The sequence below is a fragment of the Carassius auratus genome, chromosome 10 (genome assembly GCF_003368295.1).
Source record: "Carassius auratus strain Wakin chromosome 10, ASM336829v1, whole genome shotgun sequence".
Taxonomy (NCBI): Eukaryota; Metazoa; Chordata; class Actinopteri; order Cypriniformes; family Cyprinidae; genus Carassius; species Carassius auratus.
In genome coordinates this window covers 9,118,810-9,145,346 of record NC_039252.1, presented here as the reverse complement: position 1 = coordinate 9,145,346, position 26,537 = coordinate 9,118,810, and the positions used below count along the sequence as shown (strand labels likewise).

The 26,537-nt window shown below is 38.7% G+C and overlaps 1 protein-coding gene and 1 long non-coding RNA gene across 2 annotated transcripts; both read right to left on the bottom strand.

Annotated features, from left to right (window-relative positions):
• Positions 1–4,506: 4,506 nt before the first annotated feature.
• Positions 4,507–25,187, bottom strand: LOC113109739 (lysyl oxidase homolog 2A-like). Its single transcript, XM_026273482.1, has 14 exons — positions 25,037–25,187; positions 23,143–23,424; positions 21,991–22,166; positions 14,890–15,098; positions 13,553–13,769; positions 12,138–12,321; positions 10,333–10,484; positions 10,077–10,244; positions 7,175–7,340; positions 6,708–6,948; positions 6,484–6,599; positions 5,570–5,706; positions 5,291–5,402; positions 4,507–5,201 (listed from the first exon to the last, which is right to left on the bottom strand). Exons 2-14 carry the CDS (start codon positions 23,408–23,410, stop codon positions 5,137–5,139), a joined length of 2,211 nt encoding a protein of 736 aa, XP_026129267.1. The 5' UTR covers positions 23,411–23,424; positions 25,037–25,187; the 3' UTR covers positions 4,507–5,136.
• A 521-nt stretch (positions 25,188–25,708) lies between these two features.
• Positions 25,709–26,537, bottom strand: LOC113109758 (uncharacterized). The gene is made up of 2 exons (XR_003293012.1): positions 26,487–26,537; positions 25,709–25,812 (listed from the first exon to the last, which is right to left on the bottom strand). It is a non-coding gene; the product is annotated as an uncharacterized LOC113109758 (long non-coding RNA).

Below are 26,537 nucleotides of genomic sequence, written 5' to 3'. Positions count from 1 at the left end.
AGAATATAACTTTTTTTTTTTAAGTACTTTTACAAATAAGAATTTCAATTTTATTTATTTTTTCATATCATGTTCCCCTCAACAGGGTGGAGTTGACCACATGTTGTCTACATGAAAACTGCGATGACATGGTCAAAGTCTTCCAGAGTTTAAAAAGTTTTGTGGGATACACATTTGGTAAAGTTTAGTAATTATTTGTCTCATACATCGATTAACTGACTGAAAAGGCGCTTTTAGCCCCAAATTCTGAAGCACGGATAGCAAATCAATGTCAAACGGGGAAAAAATGCACCCTGACCGCTAGAGGGGCCTAAAAGCCTTCACATGTGAACCTAACATCTTTATCACCTCACTGGTGGTGTTCAATCCAGCGTTGTTACTGTGTCACGGCTATCAAGAGTTATCTTTTTGACTGGGATTTAATCACGTTTGAAGGTCTCTTTCGAGTTTATTTGTCTAAACCAGTCGCGCGTCTTGAAACGCGTTTAACGTTCATGAGTGAGAGTGGCGAACTAAGCTAGTAACGTTAGCTAATGTTCAAGTGAGTTCAGATATTTAATGTAATTCTGTGTCCCCTTATAAAACAACGTTAGCTATTTATATTTGACTCATACTTAAGCAGGAGACAATAAACTAACGACTTAATGGCTTTTAGGTTTGATTTTGGAATTTTTCTATGTGTTTCTATGTGAATTAATGGTAAAATCTGTGCCTTTAGTTTGCCTCAGTGAGCTTTATATTGTTGTTTTGTGATGTTTGGCCTGTAAGTTACTGATCCGCTCTGTAATGTTTCTTTCTGAAGTGTGTAGAGACTAAAGCATCTCCTGTGAATAAAGATCTTCATCCTCTGACACCCTGGCTCTTCCTCGTGTCAGTGGCTGTTACCTCCCCAAAGAAGAGACTGAATTCATCCATACAGTCCTGGAGGAGCTGGATGTGTTTCAACAGAGAAATTAGCACAAAAGGTCATTTCAAAACACCTCTGAAGAAGAGACATTAGCAACTTCAAGTAATAATGCTCACCAACGTGATAAACAGCTCAAGACTCGAACCCACAACCTTAGGGTTAGGAGTCAAACTCTCTAACTTCTAGGCCACGACTTCCCCACTAAAACAATTGAAACCTCATAAATTGCATAGCAGCATGACAGAACAAACCTCAAAACTACACAGAAACAGACCAAGAAGCACTCCGAAGACTCAAGCAGCTGCATGGCAAAAAACAAAAGAACTCATTTCACAATACCCTATTGCAACACATTAAAGACACTCAAACATCCTTGTAACTGCAGTGACTTGACAACCACCCTAACACAGTGGTGATGGATTTGACATATATCACTCTCATATGTGTGTGTATTTTGGGCTTCCTGTCATATTGTCTGACTGAGATGTTCTGAACTGCAGCGTTCTACTCTTCCCTCCTGTCCCGAGCCGACTTCGCTTCCTGATTCACCAAACCAGTGCAAATGGTTAAAAAAGCTTGATGTAAATAATATAAATGTAACAAATGTAACTATAACAAATCTAACAAACAATGCTATGCTCAATTTATTCCCCCGAAAAAACCTGAAAAAAAATATTCTCCGCTCTTTTCAACAGTAATAATAATTTATTAATATGAGCACAGAGATGTTTAGTTCTCTCGTGTCAAGAAAAGTCATGATTGCCTCCAAAGGCAGCATTTGTTACAAAGAGACTTTCACTGATGCACTACTAAGCCAAATCTGCAACCTTTAAAAACTTAAACAATGCAAAAGTTTAAACACTATGCATGGAAAATTATAAAAAAAAATTGTTGTTTGTTTTTAGCAAACTGATTTTGATATTGATAACTGCTGGTTTTAGATATTTATTAAATGTTTTGATTTATTTATTTAGAAAGAATGTCCTCAGTTTACTTTTATTTCTGACAAGATTTTCAGGTGGAAGAAGTTTCCATGGGCTATGCCTCCTGTACAAAATATAATTGTTGAAAGGATATTATGTGTATAATATGTATTATAGTGTTAGGTATCTCATAGGTTTCTCACAGGTGTGTGTGCAACGGTGGAGCATACATTGGTGGTGGGCTGTCAGGTTCTCGCGTGCGTGGGGGGGGGGGTTGTAGTACTCATAAAATTTCTTCAAGGTTGGCAGGTATGCAACCTTGAAGCACTACTTGAGATTTTAAGGTAATAGGTAGAGTTGATAATTAAGTATATTTGCATGTTCATCGTTCTGTAATGTTGGTGATGGTCCCATGACAAGTGAACAAATAAAATATTTAATATTTTTAATAAAAGTGTTTAATTTTGATTATTGTTATTATTATTTAATAATACGTTTTTCATTAAACTCACAAACTTCCTGCAGTTCCATCGTGATGTAATATTTTTTTATGCCCTTCATGTTGTTAACAATCGATTGAAATATATTTTCTTTCTCTGTGTATTTTACTATCAGATGGTTATAGAATTTTTTTATTTACGCTATGTAAATTACGGTTGCAAAGGGGCAGAGACTTTCCAAAGTTTCCGTAAAATTCCCAACGTTTACAAAAAAACCCAGAAAGTTCTTAAAATTTCTGGAAAGCTTGAGAAATGTTCTGCTTTAATGCAACCCTTAGTTAAATTCAATGCGATAAACATTTGTTCAGTCAAAAGTAATCTAAAACTAATTTAAAAAGTACTCCCACTGTATTACCTAAAATGTGTGATGTAACAAAATGTTACTAACTACAGTTTCTGTGCGGTGCATCTGACGGGTTGCCAGAAGAAGAGCAGATAGATGGGAATGAGCGAGCGCGCAGTCGGGACAGAGACATGGAGACCAGCTTCAACAGCAGACGGAGAGCCAGACTGCACGTGTTATGAGACATAAGATAGATCTGGAACAACCGAATCTCAAGGAGGCATCTGTGGAATCTTCTGACATTGCTGAGGAACCTCTTGTAGCCAACCAGAGGCCAGAGTAGACAGCACAGGCCAGTCAGTGGGCTTTCAAGGTCGGGTCCGTCACCGTGGCCTCCAGCCTAGGACCAGACTGTGACTTTCTTCACATTTTTGACAAAGATGAAAAGATGAAAGATGAAAACTGTGCCAACAACACGGAGCTTCCCACTGAGGCCACACTCCAGCAGCAGGACGTTGATGAAAGTTTGCTCTCTGAGGTCTTAGAACTTAATGGGTCTTGAATAATGAAGTTAATCAAATAATAACAGATTAGAATTACATTTTTTTTCACTGTCTTGAATCATTTCTTGCTCGCTGCTGGAGGGGAACCAGAAACTACGATTTGTTTTGATAAAATCCGAGAGCTTTCTGACCCTGCATAGACAGCAACACAACTGAAATGTTCTCAGACCCAGAAATGTAGTAAGGACTTCGGTAACATTTAATGTGACATCAGTTTGTTCAACCGTAATTTTCAAAGCTGCAAAAATACTTTGTGCGCAAAGAAAGCAAAAAATAATGACTTAATTCAACAATTGTTTTCTAAATCACGTCTTCTACCATTATCGAGAGTACCTCTGCACATAAACAATGCAGAGTGTTTACAACGTAGAACGTTGAGAGGAACACACGCATGTGAAGCATTACTATCCGTAATTGCGAGAATCAACAAAGAATGGTTTAATAAAGTCTTCATTCGTTTTCTTTGCGCACAAAAACTGTTCTTGTTGCTTTTATAAAATTGTGGTTGCGTCACATGGACTATTTTATAAGTCCATACTATGTTTCTGGGTCTTGCTAAATTTCAGTTGGGTTGCCGTCTATGCAGGGTCAGAAAGCTCTTGGATTTCATCCAAAATATCTCAAGAAGTTCCTACGGTTTAGGATGACATGAGGGTGAGTAACAGAATTTCCATTATACCTTTTAAAGTCATTGTATATATATTTTGGATTTGATGTATTTTTTAAATAAATAAGTAAATTCAAACAAATGCCATATTATTGATCTGTATAATGTCAGTAATATAATAATTTTGAATGTTGATGTCGTCCATACAGAGCTCATTCAGCCGGTGAAGGTAAGTCCGCGGACGGACACAGTGGTGGCTCACAGGATGGTGACCAGAGCGCTGGGCTTGATGGGGAGATGCTTTGAAATCATTGAAACAACTTCAACTGAATATTAAATAAAGTTCCTAAGACTGTCCTTCAGTTAAAACTAGACTGGGAAAAGAACAAATGTCCTTGACATTACTACACCACTCAAGACTATTTTAGGAAACACTACGATAAGTGAGCATTTGATGCGTGTTTTGGTAAGCATTCAGAGGACTTTGGTTCTTTCTACTTTGGAAGGAAACAGCCTTGTTTGTTTTTTTTCCCCTGCTCTGTTTCTTCATGCTAACAAGCCATTGTAAATAGATGTTTTTATGAACTTAAACCTTATTTAATACAAATAAGCTCTTTTGCTCCTTGGATTTCCTAAAAATGGGTCATCCAGGACCACAGTTGTTTTGGTGTCACGTGTTTAACTGGGTTTAACGTGGGTTGTGAGGTTCACATAAACACCATCTTCCAAATAACACACATGAATTGCTTTTATTATAGAAAACGTTGCAATGATTTGACCAAATGTGTTGTTCAGTCATAAACACATTGTATATCTGGAAACCATTGAACTGGTCATAGATACCCTCATAAAACAGAGGGTAGATGCTTCACAAAATTGCACCAAATTTTTACAGTTTCACATTGCATACACAAAACCTGACAAAACATAATCCCTGACTGAACACAATAAATTACTTGACATGCTTGATGAATAAAGCACAAGAGTTAGACAGCCGCTAGTGGGGCTCATGATTTCATGAAACTGCAGGCTTTGGGAATTTAAGTTATAATGCAGAAAGAATTGAAAACTGAATATTAAGATCCAGTTTGAACATTACTGCATGGGTTTGTAAACTTTACAACCAACAGATAAGCACTTCAAGCACCAAAAATGAATAAAGCAAGTACAGTACAGGAATTTAAATCGTTTCTGTTAAAAGCAAGTTTGATATAGCGAGGACCATGAAAGAACAAGCTGTACTTCAACCTAAAAGAGTGCTGGAGTCTCTCTAGTGGTCAGTAATATGTGAATAGTCTGAGTGACAGCCTGCAGCGTCCTCCAGCGAGAGCGTTGGTTCTTCCTCACTGGGTCCTATCTGAAGTGCAGCTGGTTGCTCATTCCAGGGTACTCATCCGTGTCTGAACTCCGCGAGCCACCTGGAAAGTGGTAGAGGTGGTAGAATTCACTTCTAATGGCTTTTAAACAGTTCTGGTAGAACGTCAGTACAGTTTTATCTGCAGCTCACCTGTATGACATTGGTACGTCCATATCCTGTATCCATCATAGCGGCACTTGCACTTCATAACGTTATTGGAATAATCTGATTCGGCTACATCATAGTTAGGATTGATTACAACCTGTGACAGAATATTGTCAGAAAAATACAAATTCAGAATGGCTATAAAAAAAAAATTATGTTAGACTATTTATCAATAATAATAGAATTGTTAGAATATTTATCAAAAAAATAACCAAAGAATTTAAGATAGATTTTGACGTTTTTTCACTTTAGGTAAAACGCTACCTGGAAAATATAATCTCCTGGTTTGACATCTGTGATATCAATCCACTGACAATCAATGTCATGTCTGTAGGTATCCCAGCAGCCAACGGTGATGCCCTGTTCACCAAAGTTGGCACAAACATACCGTTTCTGAATACCTAGAGCAAAGAAAACAACAGTTTCATTAAAACATTTTCATTTCAAATCATTTTCTTATCATGTCATCCCCTATATGGCAAATATGTATTTTTCTGGGCAAATATGATGTAAAGTAAAAAATATTATTGCACTTGATTTATTTCGTTTTTTTATTTTTAATAAAATAATAATAAATAAACTAAATAATAGTGTGTGATAATATTATTACATAAAATAAAAGGCAGTCCTAGTATTAAATACAAATACATTTATTTTATAGTAAGCTTAAAAATAAAATGCAAATTTTTACTACTACTTTCTTTGCCTCTTTAAGAAAAATCGCTTTATGTATTCCCCAATTTTAAGTCGCTTTGGAAAAAAGCGTCTAAAAATAAATAAATGAAATCATTTTCATTATATTCAAACTTAAAATCAGCAGGCTTTTATTTTGGCAGGTTGCCGGCAAGTACCGGATTTAGCGCTGCTGCTGATTAAAGAGCGTCAGTGGATTAATGTCACAGTTTGTATTGTGCTTTGAAACGGTAGGCACAGCCTAGATTTATGCTTTCAGGTTGAAAATAAAACTTATATAGTACAGTTTGTGATCTAAAATGGTAATTGTGTATTAACAGCTGTCAACCATGTCGGTATGTAAACACGCTGTCAGAACATATTTATATAACGCATTTTTTATTTTGGTCGCGCATGCGGACCTGCAGACCACTTATGTGCACCCCTGTGTATGTGTATACAAAAACACTATTTTATTTACATAAATACATTTCCTCAGTTCTCACCCTCGTCACACTGAGTGTCCTCTAGACAGAAGCTGGCCTTGTGACCCTCTGCCACCCTGGTGCCGTTCAGACTCAGCAGATCATAATGAGTAAAAACCTCCATGCTGTGATAATGCCTGCAGAGTCACAACAGTATGAGACTTTAAACATCGTCTCATTGGCACAAATGATTTTGTGACATCTTATCTTCGCATATGTGTTTACTGAGGGGTGTAAGGTCTTGCCTGTGACACTCATGCCAGGTCCAGGCGTGGTAACCCAGTTTGGGTCTGAAATCTGTTAAGCCAACGTTGTGGATCTGGGAGGAGAAGCGGAGCAGGCGGCGGTAGGAGCTGTGGTCGTTCTTTTTGGCCGTGCTGGACAGGCAGTTCTCCTCAAGAGCGCACTGCAGAGCGTACATGGGCCTGTCCTCCAGGTAAGTGGTCTGCTCCACCAGCTGAGCGTTCAGCACCAGGTCAGGAGCCGCTGAGATCAGAGGTCAGAGGTCAGACAGAGCAAATTCCTCAATGCGTATCAGTCTAGACAACCAGGGCAAGTTAGAACACATGGAACTGATGATCCATCTTGAATACTTAAAAAAAATGAAGATTATGTGACAGTTGAAGTGTAGCTTTGAAGCAGCATTTTAGTCTACTATTACATTGAGCTTGTTAACAAAGCCAGGATTTAAATAAAGAGGCGATTGTCTCACTATCAGAGCAGGTGACCCCAGCAGCGAAGCGTCCTCCTCCTTTGGGACAGCTGATGTGTTTGCCGTGATGAAGACACTGAGGAAGACTCATCTCAGTTCCTGAGCATCTGACCCCACTCATCACAACATTATCTGCACTCGCCTCTCCAGCCCAGTACCACGTCTCCTGTACAAACAAACACACGCTACACATGAGCTGCCGAGAAATTAATGGATTTATTTCTTTTTATCTGATTGATTGATTGATTTTGCACCGTCATTAAATTGGTAAAATAATCATTTTTGTCTCTGAGCAAAATCAGTTTGTTTTTCGAGAAGAACTGGCTCAAAAGAATAATTTGTTCACTGATTTGATGCAATTTCAGTTTCCCTCTGTTCACATCTGAGAACGATTGTAAGAACATTTTGATCATTTTGTTTCTTCAAATCACATCAAAAAGCAACATACTTCTAATGAATCTAATGTAAACCAGTCATATTTTTTAGCACTGATGAAATACTAATATAGTTTTTAATGAATTAGTATTTAATTTATTTTAAGTTTTGTTAAAGCTTTAGTATTTTTTATCTTTCATTTTAGATATTTAAGTACATCAAGTATTATAGTGCATCTAAATGAAAACTAGTTGAATTAAAATAAGTTTGAATATTTATTTACTCATTAAAAACATATTTATATGCATTTATTTAAAATTAGTTTTATAGCTTTTTTACGGTTTCAGTTTCATTGAACTATAATAAGCCTGAAGCAAATCTAAGACAATGGATATCTGGCTGTCATTATGCCTTCTCACCAAACGAGGGCTGTTTTATCACGGTTTCCAGATCGACTAATGTGTTCCCAAACGTGATTTGAGCATCTGCTCCCAAGATCCCTGTTGCATAAGTTTAGCGGTCTGAAACATAAGACAAGCTGTCCCCCACAAGAGGGGAAAGTGTCTGTCAGTGTTCTTGGGATGCAAAAACATAATCATCTAGCATTAGGGTGTTTTCCATGTGTTTTGTGTTAGACTGCACAGCGCTGAGTCACTGCCTGATCTGACAGATAAGCCGGCTGGACTCCCGCTGTGGGCAGGGGACTGTGGGCACATTCTGTCAGACTTTCCATGTGCTTCCTTCAACCCTCGCCATTGTAAAACCCTCCACACATGCTGTCTGGAAAGAAAGAGCCACCGCTCCAGACCGAATATTTAATGGCCCCTCCGACATCTGGAAGTTGTATCCTGCACTTTTCAAGTTCGGTAAGAGAAAACGTAAATGTCGGTGAACAAACTTCCCTATTAATGCATCATTTGAAGTCTCTTGCTCGTGCTCGCTAAGATGTATTTATTTGATTAAAACTAAGTTAAGAACAGTGATATTGTATATTATTAAAGTTCAAAACAGCTGTTTTCTCTTTGAATATATGTTAAAACGTAATTTATTCCCGTGATGTAAAGCTGAATTTCAGCATCATTCCTCCAGTCTGTGGCACATGATCAGAAATCATTTTAATATGCTGATTTTTTTTAAGCTGGGCTCCAGTTAAACCAATACCACACTAGCATAATACACTAGCCTTTTCAAGAGGGACTTATAATTTAATGACATGAGATAGAACTGCTTTGTGTCCCAAAGTTGAAGCCGTTAAGGAAATGATGTCTTGACATGCAACCATGTGCCTCAGCTAGTGGCGAATTTCAGTCAATCATCATAAAAACACTTGATCATGGCATTACCCTGCAGAAGCACTTTAGGCTTTTCCAATTTCCACTCATAAAACTGCCCATCAAGCTATTCCCTCCATACCGTTTCTAATGCATTAATAGCTTCCAGGCTTGTACTGCTGCGAGTTTGTCACTGGGCTGTTAAATATCCGTCTCTAGTCCAGTCATCTCAGTCCCAGACAGTCTCTGTGATCTTACACGCACATTCAAATATTAATTATTGAAATGAATGGGATTGAACAGAGTTACAGGATCCAGGAAGCTTGTGGTGGATTAAATGGGGATACCACACTGACTACATGGCATGTGCCCTTATTAAAGTCCTTCATCTACACCAAGTGCCCTAAAACAGTCTCATACAAATGCGTGCTACGAACACTATGATGACTCACTGTGGCTATTGAAAGGTTAGCACTACTGAAGGTGGTCCTTCCTTAGATGGTCAAATATGCTGGATTGAGTGTTGGAAACAACTTTTATTTACTGGCGAATCTTAGGCGAAATCTAGTCATTTTAATAGGAATCCACACAATCAGGAATTTAGTTTGCAGGTTAAAGGTTTCCTCAAACAGATTTTCACACTGAACGTGAAAATTTGGTCCTGTGACGCTTTTGAATCTAAATGGATTCGTATGGGGCTATTCACACCGGGCACAATCATTCACACCGTGAAAAAAGCAAACAGTTTTTTTTCGTCCTGTGTGACGAAACGGTCGTCCAATTATGTTTGAGCTAAGATCACGTTCCCGGAGCAGCTGTTGTTGCACAAGAGGGTGAGAATGGTGGCGCAAAAAAAAAAATATATATATATATATTTGTAATATAATTAAATTAATAAGACGTCATGTTTTGTCAATCGCGTTTACACACTGCATCGGAAATGTTCGTCTGTCATAAAAGAAAATCAGATCTGGTTCACTTTTCTAAGTTTTCGAATCTGTAGCAAGTATTTTGATAGGAAAGGATGACGAATATATATATAAAAAAAAAAACGCATATGAAAATTTCGGACTCTGTGTGCAAGGACCTTTGGTCAAATGAATTTACCATGCTGACTAACAGAAATCTACCCAGCTTGAAATCTCCACATCTATGTCTCTACACTACTGACAATTAACAAGCAAGTTTTTTGGTGAATATCTGGTAATTTTGCCACAAGAAAAAAAAGACTTGAGCACTTTAATGGGTAGATTTACCTGAAAGGCATAGCTGGCGAAGCCCAATCCCAGCTGTCTGCAGACCACCATGGCCTCGACCATCCCCCAGTTTTCACTACAAATGGTTCCCCAAACCAGAGAGCCGTTCTTCTCAGTCAGAACCTCTACACGTCCCTCATGTGGGTTCCTTCCTCCGCTTAGACGTATCTGTTGTAGTCAAAAATACATATTTGTGAATTTGTAGCCTGTGTTAGAACAATAATAGAATAAGTAAGGAGAGTGTAAGGGTCCTGACCCTCTTCTGGAAACCCATGGCAGGTATATTACAGCGGACGGCAGCGTCCTCCTCATGACTGCAGCCCAGAGCATCATTATTGAAGTAACAGTCCGTGAGAGATTTCTCAAATCCAGAGCACTCCACCTCATTCATGTGGACCGGACCCATTCCTGAGAAAACACACATTCAGAATAAGTTAATGAGGATATACATTATGGCAAAAAAACAGGGTGTTCATGGACAGGGAATATTGATTTGTGTTTAAATTACATTTTTCTGTCTGTTCTGTTAAAAAAACACAGTAGAGAAACAACACAGAAAACAATCAGCATATTTTATATTACATTTATATTACACTTGATATATATTTAATACACATAAATATTCAGTGTCCATTTTGAAGTAACCTTGGGTGAAATGACTTGCTCAAAGGCACATTTTGGACCTAAAAAAAGGGATTCAGCTAATATGAACATCAGACAGATGTCATACTCAGATATTATTTACTGGACACACATGAAACATTAGATGCAGCAAAACTGAAGAAGTATTTGTTTAGACTGAAATGAGCAAAAGCTGTCGATCTCACTCTCAACTTTTAAAAACATGATAAAATAAAGCCTAAAAAACCCCACAAAAGGTCATTTGTTTGGTAGAATGCATTTAAAATGAACCAAAACAGCTTTGGGACTGATTTAAAGTAGTTTACTGATTTAAAGTTGATGTATTCAATTCTGAAAAAAATATATAAATAAATAAACAAACTCTTGGAGGAAGAAGAAAGCATTTGTCTCTACTTGAAATTTAGTTCTAAATATAATCTTTGCCATAGATGACTAAATATTTTCCTTGTTGTATATTTCCTACATTCAATGAGCTATCAAAACTACCATCCTTATTTCAGTGTGATTTAAGTGAAACCTGATGCATGGAATTAAAGACAAGTGCACAAGTGTGAGATATTTCTGGATGTGCACATATTCTTTGAGCAAGTTCTTTAAACATGGATTTTAAACATCCAGTACTGTAGGAACCTGTCCAAACATCAGCTGAGGAGCAACTATCTTCACAACGGTTGCAGAACAGATGTTTCGTTACGCATGAGTCTCCTTGCCAAAGAATGTTCAAAAAATCTGCCTCTCATGCCCCTGATCTAAGACCCTTTAGTACAGAGCAGTGATCCATGAACGTCTGATGAATGCCAGACACAGAGACTGCTGTAGAAGTTGCAGTTTTAGGACAATGTGCATCTGATTTTTGCTTCCTGCTTAATGAGTATACTTCATTTTCAAAAAAATTTAGATATTAAAGATTATTATAGACATTTTCTGAGTACCACTTGTGAAACACAAGATATGCAGTATAATATAATTTTATAATTTTTTTTTACTAGCAGAGGAATACACATGGTTAAGACTGACATGGAAGAAAGAAATTGTTGAATAAAGTTGTTATTTTTGTTGTTTTTGCACATAAAAAGTATTCTTGTAGCTTCGTAAAATTACGGCTGAACCACTGTTTTAACAATGTCCTTACTACCTTTCTGGACCTTGAACGTTTCAGACGCGTTGCTCTTCACTTGTGTTCTGAAGATGCACAAAGGTCTTATAGATTTGGAATGACATGAAGCTTTGTAATTAATTAATGACATAATTTTCATTTTTGGGTGAACTATTCCTTTAAGCTTCTTCTTATACATCTAGTATTTTGGAAATCCAGATAATGGAGATAATCTCAATGTCTCAGAATCAAAGAACTGATTCTTATGGGATTGACTCCCCAAGGTCTATTCGTTTAGAACCACTGATAGTGTATGAACTAACCTTGTCCTAACTTGGCTCCAGTGAGAGCCTCTTTGGCGCTCCCAAAGCCCAGCTCTCGACACACGATGGTGGCAGCCCTCAGGTTCCAGTTATCATCGCAGACGGTTCCCCAAACTCCATTCTTCAGCACCTCCACTCTCCCTTCACCGATCCGCGAACCCCCCCGCAGACGAACCAAGGGTTGCTGTGTCATCAGAGATGGAAGAAATCAGCAGGATGATCAGTCCACACGCCCTCAGTGACCTGCGTTTGTTCAGTCTCTGTATATGGATCTGATTCAGGTGACTCAGCCTTTCAGATGAATTTTTTCCATCCCTTGTTTATACACACTCACTTCAGGCCTCTGGGGTCATGTTTGACTATTATGTAATCTCCTTTTCTTTCGAAAAGACAATATGATTTAATGTACTTCATGACTGAAGTGACACTTTGACATGATGATCCACAGGAAAACAATGGAAGAGTAAGCGATTCTTTCCAGAAATGTAAGAGGCTGATAGATGAGGGATAACAGACTCGCCAAACATTCCACAACCACAAATCATCTCTGAGAAGGACTGTAACCTTAGCGTTCAACATTCAGAACCCAGTGCTAACCGCGAGCTGCTGATGGAAGACAGTCCAAAAGGAATTTTCCTTCATTATATCATTGCAGGTGACAGCGTAGATTCTTAGGAAAGCTATTTTTATTCCAGCATCACTCCTTGCTGCTAAGCAGCGCTTGGGGCCGCTAATACAAACTTCATTTTGTGCATGTTGTTCATGTCAGTGACTCATTATTGTTCATTTTTTATATGTTCTAAGTTTAAGGATATAATATACTATAATAATTATTGCAACCCTCATGTTACTATTTGTGTAACAACAGTTTTACTACAAATACTATGGTTAAACTATGGTTAGCTTAGGGCATTCGTAGTAAAACCATGGATAATTTTCAATCAAGTAGTTGGGTGTATATAATACCATCTGGAAAACCTTATGAAAGATGATTATTGCTGCTGGTACTGTTGATTTTTAGGAATACTATTTTACCCTATCGTCAATCTTTTTTCGCTGTTGAGAAGCGCTAGCAGCTACTACCTTCAAATCTAATACTTAATGCTCTGTTAACTGTACCATGCCATTAATTACTATTCTCTATTAGATATTTTCCATGTTGGATATGTTCTACAAAGTCTAAGACCATAATATACTTTTAAATATCACTGTATATAATGACTTGCTGATCAACTGTCAGTCTGTGAGCCCAATGCTAACCAAAACGCCTTCAGGAAACACAATGATGAATGACTTATTTTATTTTGCCGATGACACTGATTCTTAGGAAAACTGTTTTTATTCAAGAGTCTGTCCTTATTTTGATGCTAAGCAGCGCTAGTGAAAACAGTTACTTAAATTGTAAGGCTACCAACCTCTGGTCTGTAAGCCTTGCGGAAGCCAGTGGAGGATGAGGGGGCAAAAGCTCTTCCAGGCACACAGCTGACCACCACAGGCAGGCCACGTCCACATGTGCCGTTCCGCTTGGGCTCCAAGGGTTTGCCCAGCCTACAGCTAGACAGGTGGGCTTCATTTCCTGTGCAGTTCACTGAGAAACCCCAGTAGTTCTTTTTCTTACGCATGGACAGAGATCTGTAAAACAGAGCCACAGATAAAGATCAGTAGTGCTACAAAATAATTAATCATGCAATTAAACACATACTTCAGATATTGAATTCTTGTTTAGGAGGATATTATTCAGAAGGACGTGTTGTGATTACTATAGGGACCAGACATTGCCTGTGGCAGTACTGCTGTGCTAACCCAAGAAAACATGACTTTTCCCATGATTCCACAGTCCAGAGAAAATCCTAGTTCAGCAAAGGTCACCAAACATCTTGACTCAAACTATCCTTCAGGTTAGGAAATTTGAAACACTCGTTTAATGAGTACAGCATGTTCTGAGTCCAGATTTCGGAGCATTTTTTGATATCTCAGTAGCATTTTTGGTACTACACGTCAACTCTTAGGTAAGGCAATACCATTTACTATGTCCTACTTCTTTGCAAAATTGTGTTTCTCAATGGCATGAATAACATGATAAATGGACTGAGGAAAAGTGAGGTCACATGGCCAGCGGTTTAAAAAGTGGACCATTATAAAATGTTCCAACAAAACAAACAAACATGGACAAACCTCTTCTTTAAATATCACCAGGCATTACTTTCTTTAGTATGTTGCTTAGTTTAGAAATAAACCCATGAATACATCTTAAAAAAAAAAAAAAAATTCCTGGAATGTTCTTTTTTTCTATAAACTTACACTAAAATATATGCACTGGCTATGAACTTTTGTGTGTTATAGTGTGTTTCAGTGTACAAATGTGGTTAAAACACCCTAAAATTATAATTTATAGACAGTTTTACTATAAAATGTCCTTACCAGAGTTACAGTGGAAACAAAATGTTCTCTGTTAGAGGCGAAACTGCCAAGAATTATGTTGGGAAACAATCTGGCCATGATTCACTTGTGGAGGCGTTCACACACATCTGTGGACTAAATAACTCTTGTTGCCTGTTTACATGGTAACTTTAAACTTTAGAAAGTTACTTTTGAGGAAACCCTAAAAACTCTGTTTTCTTTCTTGTCTGTTTGTTCTTGATTTTTAGTGCGTCCTAATCACAAAGGCCTGAAAATGTATCTTTTTTCCAAATTTGTGTTTGACTCATGGCTGTTTATCACACAAAGCAAAGCAGCGGGGACTTTTCCGTACTTGTAGACTTTGTTGTTGTAGTTCTTCTCTCCGGGGAATCCGTACATTCCACAGACGACTCGGTTGTTCAGCGGGGTCCACTCCTCATCACAGATCTGCCTCCATTTGCCCCGTTCCTTAATCTCCACGTATCCTTCAGTAATGGGTATGCGCTTGAGGTGAGATGAAATGGGTCTTATACGGATGTCTTCCACCCGTTCTTCGAGAGTCTAGGGTGGAAAAAACAAAAGAGCATGTTATCAGTCTTTATCGGAATTCCCACATTATTCCCAGAATGGATCGTTTATTTAGGCCACTTCCTCTAGTAGCAGCAAATGACTTAAGTTCTGGATGTTGCAGACACCGTATTAGTCAGAAGAGTGTCTTCTACTCCTTCAGGGTGGAATCTGAGGGCCAGCCAGATAATCCATGTCTCACATTTGACAAGGCTTGCCAGATACAGCTTATAAGACAAGGCCAAAGCTGGAATTTGACCAAAAACCTCACTTCAGTATCTCTCAAAACATTCTTGGGGTAATCATCCTAGATTTTGAGGAGTTCATGCACTTCTATTACAGTAGAATCTGTCATCCAATCCAATACAGGAATCTTCCAGCTTGAAGGAACATTAACTGTTATAAAATGAAAAGGCATCTTTGTTAGCTGCAAAAAAATACCCTCACATGTGCCCTCACGAGGGCTGTTTGCCATGATATCAACTGAAAGGAATGTTTTAGATGTGTAAACCCAGCAATGTTGTACTTTTAACAGGGAGGTGGTTACCGGACATGTTTCAACGGACCACGGTAAACATAAAACGAAGGCTGTGGCTTCTGATTTAATTTTGGCATGTGTTAATGTGCATTTGTGTGCATTAAAGAAAAGGGAGAGAGAAAGTTGGCCAACGGGGATAAGCCAAAGGAATGTGGCGGCCTCACGTGGACCTAAATGCTCTAGACGCAGAGTGAGCAGAACTGAGTTTAATGTAAATATTACTATATAAAGGCCAGACTGATGGGTTGGGTCCAGTTGAAGTGGGCTCTCGAGTCAGACACATCACTGTTTGCTTAAGCACTGGAAGTCTGGGGGAAACCAAAGAGTTGAGTGTTGAAGCTGAGGGCGTGAGTCGGGGTCATCCAGCCAGATGTGAGGAAGTGCCTACGCCTGTTGCCTGATAGCGTGACCTCCGCCTAAAGAAACCAGACCAGATACCTTCCACTGCATATTTTTAAACCAAAGTGACGCCCCGTTTTATCATTCTCAGGTTTAGCCCACATAGGAAACTCAGAGATTGATATACTATGATGGCACAAGTACATTTGAGTTTGCCGATGGAAAATGCACTTGGAATGTTCATAAATCCTCATATTTATATATATAAAAAAATGCCTTGCAGGTAGTGTTGGGCGGACTGAACAAAAATCTGTATCAGGGTTTCATGGTTTATCACACCAGACTGTGCTTTTATCAGAATGCATGAGACCTAGTCTGCAGAACTACTGTATTCACTGTCATTATTCAGAAATGTATGCTTTTAACAGGGATTCTCTCTCAATCCAGGACACTGTCTAACGTTACCGTTGGTAAGCCACTTTTTCTGGTATGCTTTTTGTATATATATTTTTTTATTCATACTGTGTGTGTAATTCAAACTGGTTTAGCGTTTAAATCAGGATACGGCCCAACTATGTTCCAAGTGTTGGGTATATTAGATCAAGCACCCTTTAAGGTATAAAGTATCTGTCTAATAAGGAATGTTCTCTGTACAGAATAGTTGAAACAACAATTTCTGCTTTGTTAAGCTTGAAGAATGTCTGGTCCAAGACTCGACATGCAGTGACCAACAATGAAGGCAATGTTCCTGACTGATAGGATGACAAGTTCGACAGGAGCCATCAAGCCTTCAAACCCAAGGCTTTGTTTTGGGGAAATTCCTAGAGATGTAAAAGAAAACTGACCCTATTGAGGTCTCTTTAACCAGAAAATACTATGAATTCACATGAAAGGTATTTTTGTGTTCATGTAGCTCAATGGCAGAGCAAAGCACTACCAATGGCAAGGTTTTGTGTCTAATTCAAAGCTGAAAATTAATTAAATCAATTAAATAAAGCAAGCAACTGCAGCAACCAGTGCTCTTTACCTTATGCAAGAAGTTAAAAAGATGTCTGACATTGCTGGACAAATGCCAGAAGCCCATTAGCCCTCAATATTGCAGTTTAGGTTAAAGTGAATCTCCATCATTAAAAAGCTGTTAACACATGTAAGCCGCCACAATTCTTGGAGGGAAACCTTTTCCACTTTTAATGTCATTTGTAGCATAAAATTAATATTGTAGTATTATAATTTAATATTTGCTTAGTTATCACCAAAGCTCAGAAGTCTGTCCAGGTACCTTCATGCACAAATGCTTTTAAAGATATTTATTGGATGAAATCCCTGTCAATAATCTAAATGTGTAAATGTGTGTAAGTGTACAGCCAAACATACATCATCTTTCATTCAATCACATCACCTCTACTTCACAATGTGTGGGATTTTTTCAGGAATGAGAATTGACAAAGAGGTCTTTTTGAGACTGTAAATGCTGTCTGTCAGCTCATATAGACTAATACGTCTGAGACATACGCACTTACAGTCATTCATATAAGTGAGAAACCATTCCCACATCTGACTGTGTTTAAGAGCGAGGGGTCCCTGTGTAAGCGATGGAAACGGTAGAAGTGAGACTGGAAGCCCCTCGTAGTCCAGACATTCCTCAGTAGCTGAGGTGCCAGCTGGGACAGAACCACCTCCTTTCACCTTCATGGAATCCAGATATCAAAATATTTACATGCCGTTAATGTTCCTCTTTAGGGCTTTTGGATGTGGGCGAGGGAGAGGTGACGGTGTCTGGTATGGTTGCGCAGTCAAATTCTCCTCTCTTTTTCACTTCCTGCCTCGTGTTTCACGTTGGTCCTCCACGTGCCTGTTCCAGGGACTCAGAGTGAAAACACTTGTTGATTGTTGAGGGAATTTTAGGCACTTTTTTAGGAAGTAAACGATGAATGTGAGGGGTGGATGGATCCAGCTGGTATATTGATTCTTGCTGAAGTAATCTTAAGCAGTCCCTCCAGAAAACACGGATATTGTTTGTGATTGTTGCGGGCAAAAATCCTTGATTTTGCGGCACGTTTTCTTAAAAAATGCGATGGAATATGCAATTTCAATTTTATGCGATGAAATTGCGCGAACTTGCAAAAAATGCGGTTTGATGTAAAAGAGAAAAAAAGGTGGTTCCCCCAACACCTTTTTCTCACTAGGCTACTACCTTAATGTAAAGAGTGATTTCTTATTACTTACTATGATAAGCGAGCATACTAAATCACAGAATATTTAAGTGGCAATCTCTTACTGCAACGTAAATTATTTTACATATTACTAATATAATTACAATTGTAAGTTTTTGGTACTGTTCTGTAACAAAAAAGTGCAATATTACAACTGTAAAGTTGCATCAACTTCTGAATGAAACTACAACAGTGTTAGTAGCCTAGTAAGAAGGGGGTGTTGGGGGAATCACCTTTTTTTCTCTATTTCATCAAACGCGCTTCAAGTTTCAACCTGGTTTCACCGCAGGGTTTGCAGATGTTCACGTCAAGTAATTACGTCACTTCATAAGGTTCCCATGGCAATAGGGGGAAAATGGCGCTCTACTTGTGTGAAGTAAACGCAACATTTTTCAACTTTCTGCTAATATATATGTGAGTTTTTTGCAACGAAAATACAGGGATTATGAAATCATGCTAGCCCCGCATATTTTGTTTTCTGAAATAGGCAATTTGTACAGCAAAAGAGCGGCGTATTTGAAAAAATGCGACCCCGCATAAATATGCGGCCTTTGGCTGATTATGCATTAAATCAGGCGATCGCATAAACGCGTTTTTCTGGAGGGACTGTCTAAGAAAGAGGCTACATGGACAACATCTGGATTCTCTCCACCATTACAGAACATATGTACAGACTATCATTCCCATCCCCCAAAAAGCAGGAAGTTTCTTCAGCTCGGTTTGTCATCACTCTCAAACACAACTCATATTCACACCACCTCACCAAAGGCCGTCCGTCTACAACTGTCTGAAAGGAATGCCATTTTTAGCTATGCTTTTGTCTTCAGGGTCATCTTTGTGTCAGGGTACCACTTACAACTCAGTGTGCATGAAGGAAAAAAGAGGGAGGACAAGAAACAAACAATGAGAGAATTAATGGTGAGCTCAGCAGTAGTAAAGGGCCACAAGGGTCCCACGAACAAGTCGGTTGCATGGAAACGATTAAGCTTAACATGACCCCTGAACTTTTATTCCACAGAACATCTCTGGGCATATTTATGTTCAACCCTGGAGATTCTTCCCAAAAGACTGGTCTTCCATAATTCAAGAGCAGTTCTTAACACCTTGCAGACAAAGACACCTGTGAAGACTAATATGTTCTCCCAGAACCCAATATTTGTTCTGACTAATCTTGGGTTCTGGGAGAACATATTAGGCTTCCCGTTATAACTTAATATAGATATAGCAGCAATATATCTACATATACTTAAAAGTCAATACAGCAAGAGATCTTGTAACTATATAGAGTAATTCAAAGCATTTAATCTACTTTAGGTCCTGTCTTTTTGCCTCATGAACATGACCTTACTATGTTCTAAAGTTCAGTCCTGAGGACTTCTAAACATCTGAATGTCATGTCTGGTTGCAGTGTATCTTAGCAAGTTGTATATTCTCATCTGCATGTTCTGTATATACCAAGAATATGAAGTTGTGTTGGAAGGAAACATCTGCTGTAGACAAACATGTAAATAAGTTATATAATCATAAGCTGATTTATTAAAGCATTTTCTTGAACTCAAACCAAGCAAAGAGTTTGCCTGCTCTGAACCTTTGGGAACCACTCTGATTGTTTCCATGTGTGGTGGTGATTCATTTGATTATATGATGAGCTGTTCTCCTGTTCCATTGAATGTTTACAAGAATACAAAACAAACAATTCACTCATTCATTTACCTCTGCTCTCTGTTCCGAGATCCTGTCTTTTGTTTTATCGTATTAGTTTAGACAAAACATTTGTGTCCAGCTGTGTGTGGTCAGTTCTAAGTGATAAGAACATGTTTATGTTTCAGAGGGAGATAATATATTGGGAATACTGTGATAAAAAGGAAAGCAATATAAACAGTTAAATATATGATTGGTCATTCAAACAGAAATGATAGCACTTGGAGTTTATGGTTGAAAAAAAGTGGTGGTGATGTTACAATGCTACTGTGAATGTTAGCATGTTGCTTGGTGTTTTATACGCGGTTCTGTTTGGTTGCTAGGTTGTTTAGGGAAGTTTTTAGCCAATGTGTACATTATCACAAAAATGTGAATGTGAAAATATCTCTGCTTCTGTGAAAACTCATGACTCTATCTGCACATAAACGCAGCCAAACGCTCTCTTGGAAACAGACATTCATTAAAAATGCTTTTGCTAGAGGTCATTCAACTATAGTCTTTAAATGACTTGTCTAAACAGCTTCACAAGCCATTAAACCCAGCTAATCAAGTAGCTGCTCTGCATTTATGGGCTCTGAAATAACACTAATGCTAATGATGATGTTAAACACTACATGTTTTCAGGGTAATGTAGTGTTTCTTTACATATCAGTAATAAGGTAATGTGATTATAGCAGCAAAACCGCACTAAACTATCTATCTGTCATCTATTCCTACATCTTTAAAGGTTTTTAAGAGGTCATGTTTGCAGGGTGGAGCACACCCTGGCTAGCTGTGCTGACACCCAGGAAAGATAAATAAAAGAGCGCAAACAGACATAAAAACTGTGTTGTTTATATGTATATGACATAAAAGAAGTGTTTTTTCCAGTTTTGGCAAAGGATAATATTTGTGGAAGCATTTTGTAATCCACCGCTTGTGATGCGTTAAGAATCTAGCACTGTTCGGCTGCCAGTTTCTGCTACCCTTTGTTATTTCAGAAATCACACCGTCCATTGATGAGAAAAAATACACAAAAAAGATGGACTCTCGCTTAGAAAAACATTGGCGCTGGAAGGAAGCCTGAGGAATCTGGGTGTCTGTCTCAGTTTAGTTCACCCTGGGGTTTGAGAATTCACTCATACGAGCTTCACAGAGGAGCGTCTGTGTCTCAGACTTCTGGTATGTGATGCAGGGAAAAGTCACGATTACACCTACCAAAACCTAACAACTTCTCACATTCATTCACAGACTGTCGCCTGACCGGTGACATCACAGGAACTTGAACCTGACGGCTGGTATTTTTCATACCAGGCCAGAGAAACACCGTCCCTCATTCAAATCTTTTAACTAACCGTCTTTTCGCTTCTCACAATAAAATAATTTTCAGATTTAATAGGTGGGATTCCGTTTTGAAATCATTCCTTCCATTAGTCAGCAGTTCGAGCGGGGGAACGTCTCGGGGACAGGAAGGAGCGGGGGAAAGACACACAATGTGGTAAAGTCATTAAATCTTGGGGTCGTGCAAATGGAAAAGCACACCATGGGCTCTCTGATCGCTCTCAAAGGTCCGTCTTTTCTTCAAACCAGCTTACCTTGGTTGCCATAGTCACATGGCAAATATACAGATATCGGTTAATTCTGGCACAGACCTTTGCATCAAAGGACATAGGGGTGTGTGTGGACAGCTGGCGCATCATAAAAGGAGAATTGAACGCTAATAAACTATTCTATAGCAGCAAACTTTGGAGAGGAATGTGTAACCTGTGGTAACAGACCTTCACTTCCTTTCATCCATGAGATAAAGTGACTGGGAATGATCACCGATAAGAAAGAAAGAAAGCAGAACTACCACTCAGAGCTGAATTTCTGGATATGACAAAGATATGTGGTCATGTGTCTAAGACATAATGCTTTTCTGGGTAGGATTCTTGGCTCTTCAGATGGAAAACACTGGTTGTTAATCCCAATCACCTCCAGCGGAGTCTTAGGCTTGGTTTACCAGCTCTGAATTCACATCTGCACCGCATTTCAGTACATTTCAAGTGACTAAGCACTGTCAACCTCAGTTAGGTTAATAAACTAGCATGATTACGTGATCCTAGAGTTGACGTACCTCAACGTTGTTGTTCATGGTATTGATGAACCTGTGGCCAGGGATGCGCTTCTGATTGCAAATCACCCCAACATCCTCACTGTGGCGGCAGTCTGACACCCCAATGCCATTTGAGGGGCATTCGGCTAAAGATTTCTCTCTTCCTGTGCAATGGACGTTGTCCAGCCAAATGCGTCCTGTGTAATGAAGAGCAATTGATGGTTTTGTCAATCACTAGCAGATGTTGTGTTTTGGTGTCACTATATGGCTACTTAATTCCCTTAATTGAACAGTTGAACTCTCAAAAATTACCCTGCAACTCTACATTATCCATTTCAAAACCTGTATGATGGTGAGTTTTTTTTAATAAGCACCATAAAAGAATCATTAAAGATGTTCTCACAACTTGTGTGCTATGCTGCAAGTGTCAGACTGAAAGTCAAACTAAAATAATTCAAAAGTTCACTTAAATTCTTGACATCTAACTCTCACAAATGAATTGTCAGTGATTGTGCTGATGAAATGGATTGATTGGTTTATCAAGATCAACTCACTGACTGACTGAAAAAGACACTTTTATGATACATTTTGAAGCTTAAAAGTCCCAGTCTCTATTCAGTCTATAAAATTTCTCAAAGATCTCATGGATCTTTGAAGCGAACGAAGACAGAAGTTTCTTATTTGGGTGAATTATTCCTGCTTCTAGCTAAATGCCTTGGTAAACCAGCCTCAACCACTCTAGTCTGGCTAGATTTTGTTAACTTCTTTGATTCAATATAAAGTTATCAAATATGAACCCTTCTAGAATTTCCCTTCACTATGCATTGCATGCTGCTTATGATTTGGCTTACTCTGTGGAAAGTGGAATAAGAGTCAAGACCAATGGTTACTCTTCCCATAGGGCTCAATCATAACCACCCACTGATTTACATCTTTGGACAGATTTATTGAGACAAATCATCATGTTTCTGTGGTAAAGAGACAGAGAGATGAGATTATGTCTGCTCTTGACTTTAAATCTTGTTTCCGTACTTTTTTGACTCTCTGTTTGGTATCAATTACCTCTAATGACTAAAACATGATGGATTAGCAATACAATTCAAGAATATATGCATATAATGGATCTTTCAGTAGGACAGAAGATTATAATATACAATCAGAATTCTTGCCTACCTTCTCCTTGTCCAAACTTTGCAGATGGGGACCAGGCCACAGCACCCAGGAAGCCAAGCTCCCTGCATGCAACATGAGCAGCTAAGATTGAGAAGTCATCATCACAGATAGTCCCCCATTCGTTGTTGTAGAAGACCTCCAGACGACCCTCGTAATGCTTGCGTTTATTACCCGCTAGACGGAGCTGAATCTTGGGTTGCTGGGATTCAGATTGGGCCTGAACCAAAGCCAAGAAACTAAAGATGCACAATGCAGAAGGGAACGCCATGGCTAAACTTTCACCTGCGAGAGCATTAAACAACACCATCCATGTCAGTTCGGCCCACACCATTTCTCAAATCCTGAGGCTATAGCAGACAGATAACTGGGGTGTTTACTTTTTCCATCACTCAACCCAAACTGTCAATTAGAGGGGTTTTGTAGGAACATGTCCTACAATTATTGACACTGATGATACTGACATTAATGTATCTCAAAGGCATGTATATTTACTGCATTAAAAATGTCTATCTATTAATTCTGCACAATAAAAAGAAAATAAAAAAACAGAGCTCAGAGTTCACACAAGAACTACCAATGAATGGCAGCCAAATGGTTTCCAGGATGTTGGAGTTTATAGAAACGCTAGCACATATGACATAACAACCCCTGCTATTCTTACACATCCAACTTGCCAAAACCACAAAGTGGACATTTTCACAAACAGTTAAGATGCATGTTTTATTTACATGCATAGACAAATAAAGAAGTTGAAGTCTGCACACTGAAAACTACTGCTCCAGAGGAATTTAATCAAGCAACGTTTCGACCTTCAGGTCTTCATCAGGCACATTGTGCACATGCGTCCTATTTGGATGTTTGGGATGTGCACACCATTTTTGTACTGTATTTTTTATTCACATGCATACTCATGTGGGTTAACTAGGATGTTATCTGCACATCATGATGTTAATTAATGTTCAGGACACTCCTCCAGGTACTCATAGGAAATAGAATATCCTATTTCCTGACTGAGAAAAATGCCTTTCCCTAATGGATTCTGTTCCCAAACAAATCACCAAGAGCTGCCCCGTCAGAGAGTCACTGCATAAAATTAATGAGACTTTAACATGATGTCATAATCACTGTCCCAAAACGAACCATTAAATCTAATTTAGTAGTTTGAAAAACCTCCTTAGATTTACTTCCTGTGTGTGTATGATTGATTGCTCATTCATTCATTCATTAGGCTACAGATTAATTGTCTTATTTGATGCAGTTATGAGACAAATATGTTCATATATATATATGTGACCCTCAAGTCTCAAAATCAAATTATGAGATAACAAGCATCGAAGTTTGATTTCAACTATGATTTGTAGATGTCTATAAATAAGATATCAAGGTTACATTTTCACAGAATGTTCTTTACCTTATTAAGGACGATTATATGTAGAAAACAGTAAATCGCTTTAAATTGACTTTAGCTGTTTTTTCACAGCCAGGGTCACATACTATTCATAATAGTATAATGATAATATTCATATGCGAAGCAATAAAAGTTGTCTATTTGGAACAAGTAGGCTAGTTAATACAGTATAATTGTAACATGTAGGCTATTCTTCAATATGTATGTGTGCACAAGTTATGTTTTGCACAGTCACGTGTATTTAAGGCACAATACATTTTGTGATATATATGTAGATATAGTATGTATAGCCAAACGTTACATATTTACAGCGGTTTAAATATCACAGGCACTTTATTAAAGACACTCAAAAGAACAACTCGGATGTCAGCATTCCAAGATATATATTTTAGTGGCTATATCAGCGTTTTAAACACAATTCGATTTAGAAAATAAATGATTAAATACTACCATAGCCTCTAATTCTTTTTGGCGCCATAAACTTACCTCGGAAAGCGTCGTTCCTGTGAATTAACTCGTCAGTGTCTTCTCAATCACCCCCGCAGCTGCAGCAGCGCTGATTCTCTCTGTGTCCTGCAACACTTTTAAACGAGTTTTACCGCCTCCCACCAGCTCAGCAACCTGAAACCAGCCATCACTACCACATGATGAAAGTTACAGCACGCCCCATGTGTCTGCTGCACATGACTGACGTCATGCTAGGGATGCCCTGTGGCCCCGCGAGCGGATGCTTACTTTTCCATGCTTACTGGAAACAGACATTCAGAGATAAAGATAGCTGAACAGAGTCGAATCAGACAGACCATCAGCATTTGAGCCGGTCATTTATTAATTTATTCATTAGTTAACCAGACGCTCATTTGAGCTCACATACAACAGAAAATAAAAGAGATGAACACCAAATCTAAGCAGTGTTTATTCAACCCCTGTATGTGTAACAGCAAAAACACACTGATTATTCTGCCCCCCAACAGACAAAAGCTCATCTATCAGTTACATGAACACCTGTACTCCATCATTTATTTCTGTATTTGTGTTACAGGTTTACAGGGAACTGAGAGCCAGTCTAAGCAGCAGGAGTCCCAGCAGCAGGACGGGGCTGGAGCTCAGGCTCGAGGACGTGTTGTGGTGCTCCCCATGGCTGTGGGACCGGTGAGGGCCGTTACACTCGTCGTTGAAGCAGCATTCCAGCTTCATCTCCCCATTGCTCATGTGAGACTTGTCACAGAAGGACTTATAAGCGCATGACTTCATCACGGAGTCTGTGGTGAGGAAAACACATGGTGGATTTAGAGGGCTCTACAATTTAACGCTTACAAAAACATCTGCGCAGGCCGAACATTGCTGAAGGATGCGTCAAATAATCCACTGTTTGGTTTGCACGCTTGTTGAGAGTGTGTGCAACCCCGCAGACAGCAGTATTATAAAATAGTTGTGAGCAGGGCTAGTTGTCACAAGAGTTTCATGGCGTCTCTTAACTGCAGGTTGAGTCAGAAGACCAAATGCATAATTGTTTGTTTTCTGCACAGTGCGCTTTAAACAGTCTTAAATCAGCATCAGCATTTTTATGAATTCAGTCTTCGCAAATCTTTATTTGCAACCAAGTCTTTAAGGGTGTGTGTCTATAGACCTACAGAAATGGGTCTTTCTAAAAAATAAAAAAGTAATAAAAATCACACTGGAATAAACTGGATCAAAACTATGTGGACAACTACGCCCAGTCTCACTTACTGTATTGAAATCAAACACAAGAACATACACATATAACAATGAGCTACAACTGCTAGTTGGTCAATCTAGTTCTCAAGACACAGTCTTAACATGGGTGGCCTGAGTTTAATGCCACGTGAGCCCCTGGTCCGGAGGGATGTCACCCCCATGTGTTCAACATCCAAACTAGCAGTGTGAATCACTGTGTGTGTGCGCATGTACTCACTGGGTCCTGTGATGGTGGAGCAGGCATCTGAATGAGCAGGACACACAGTCG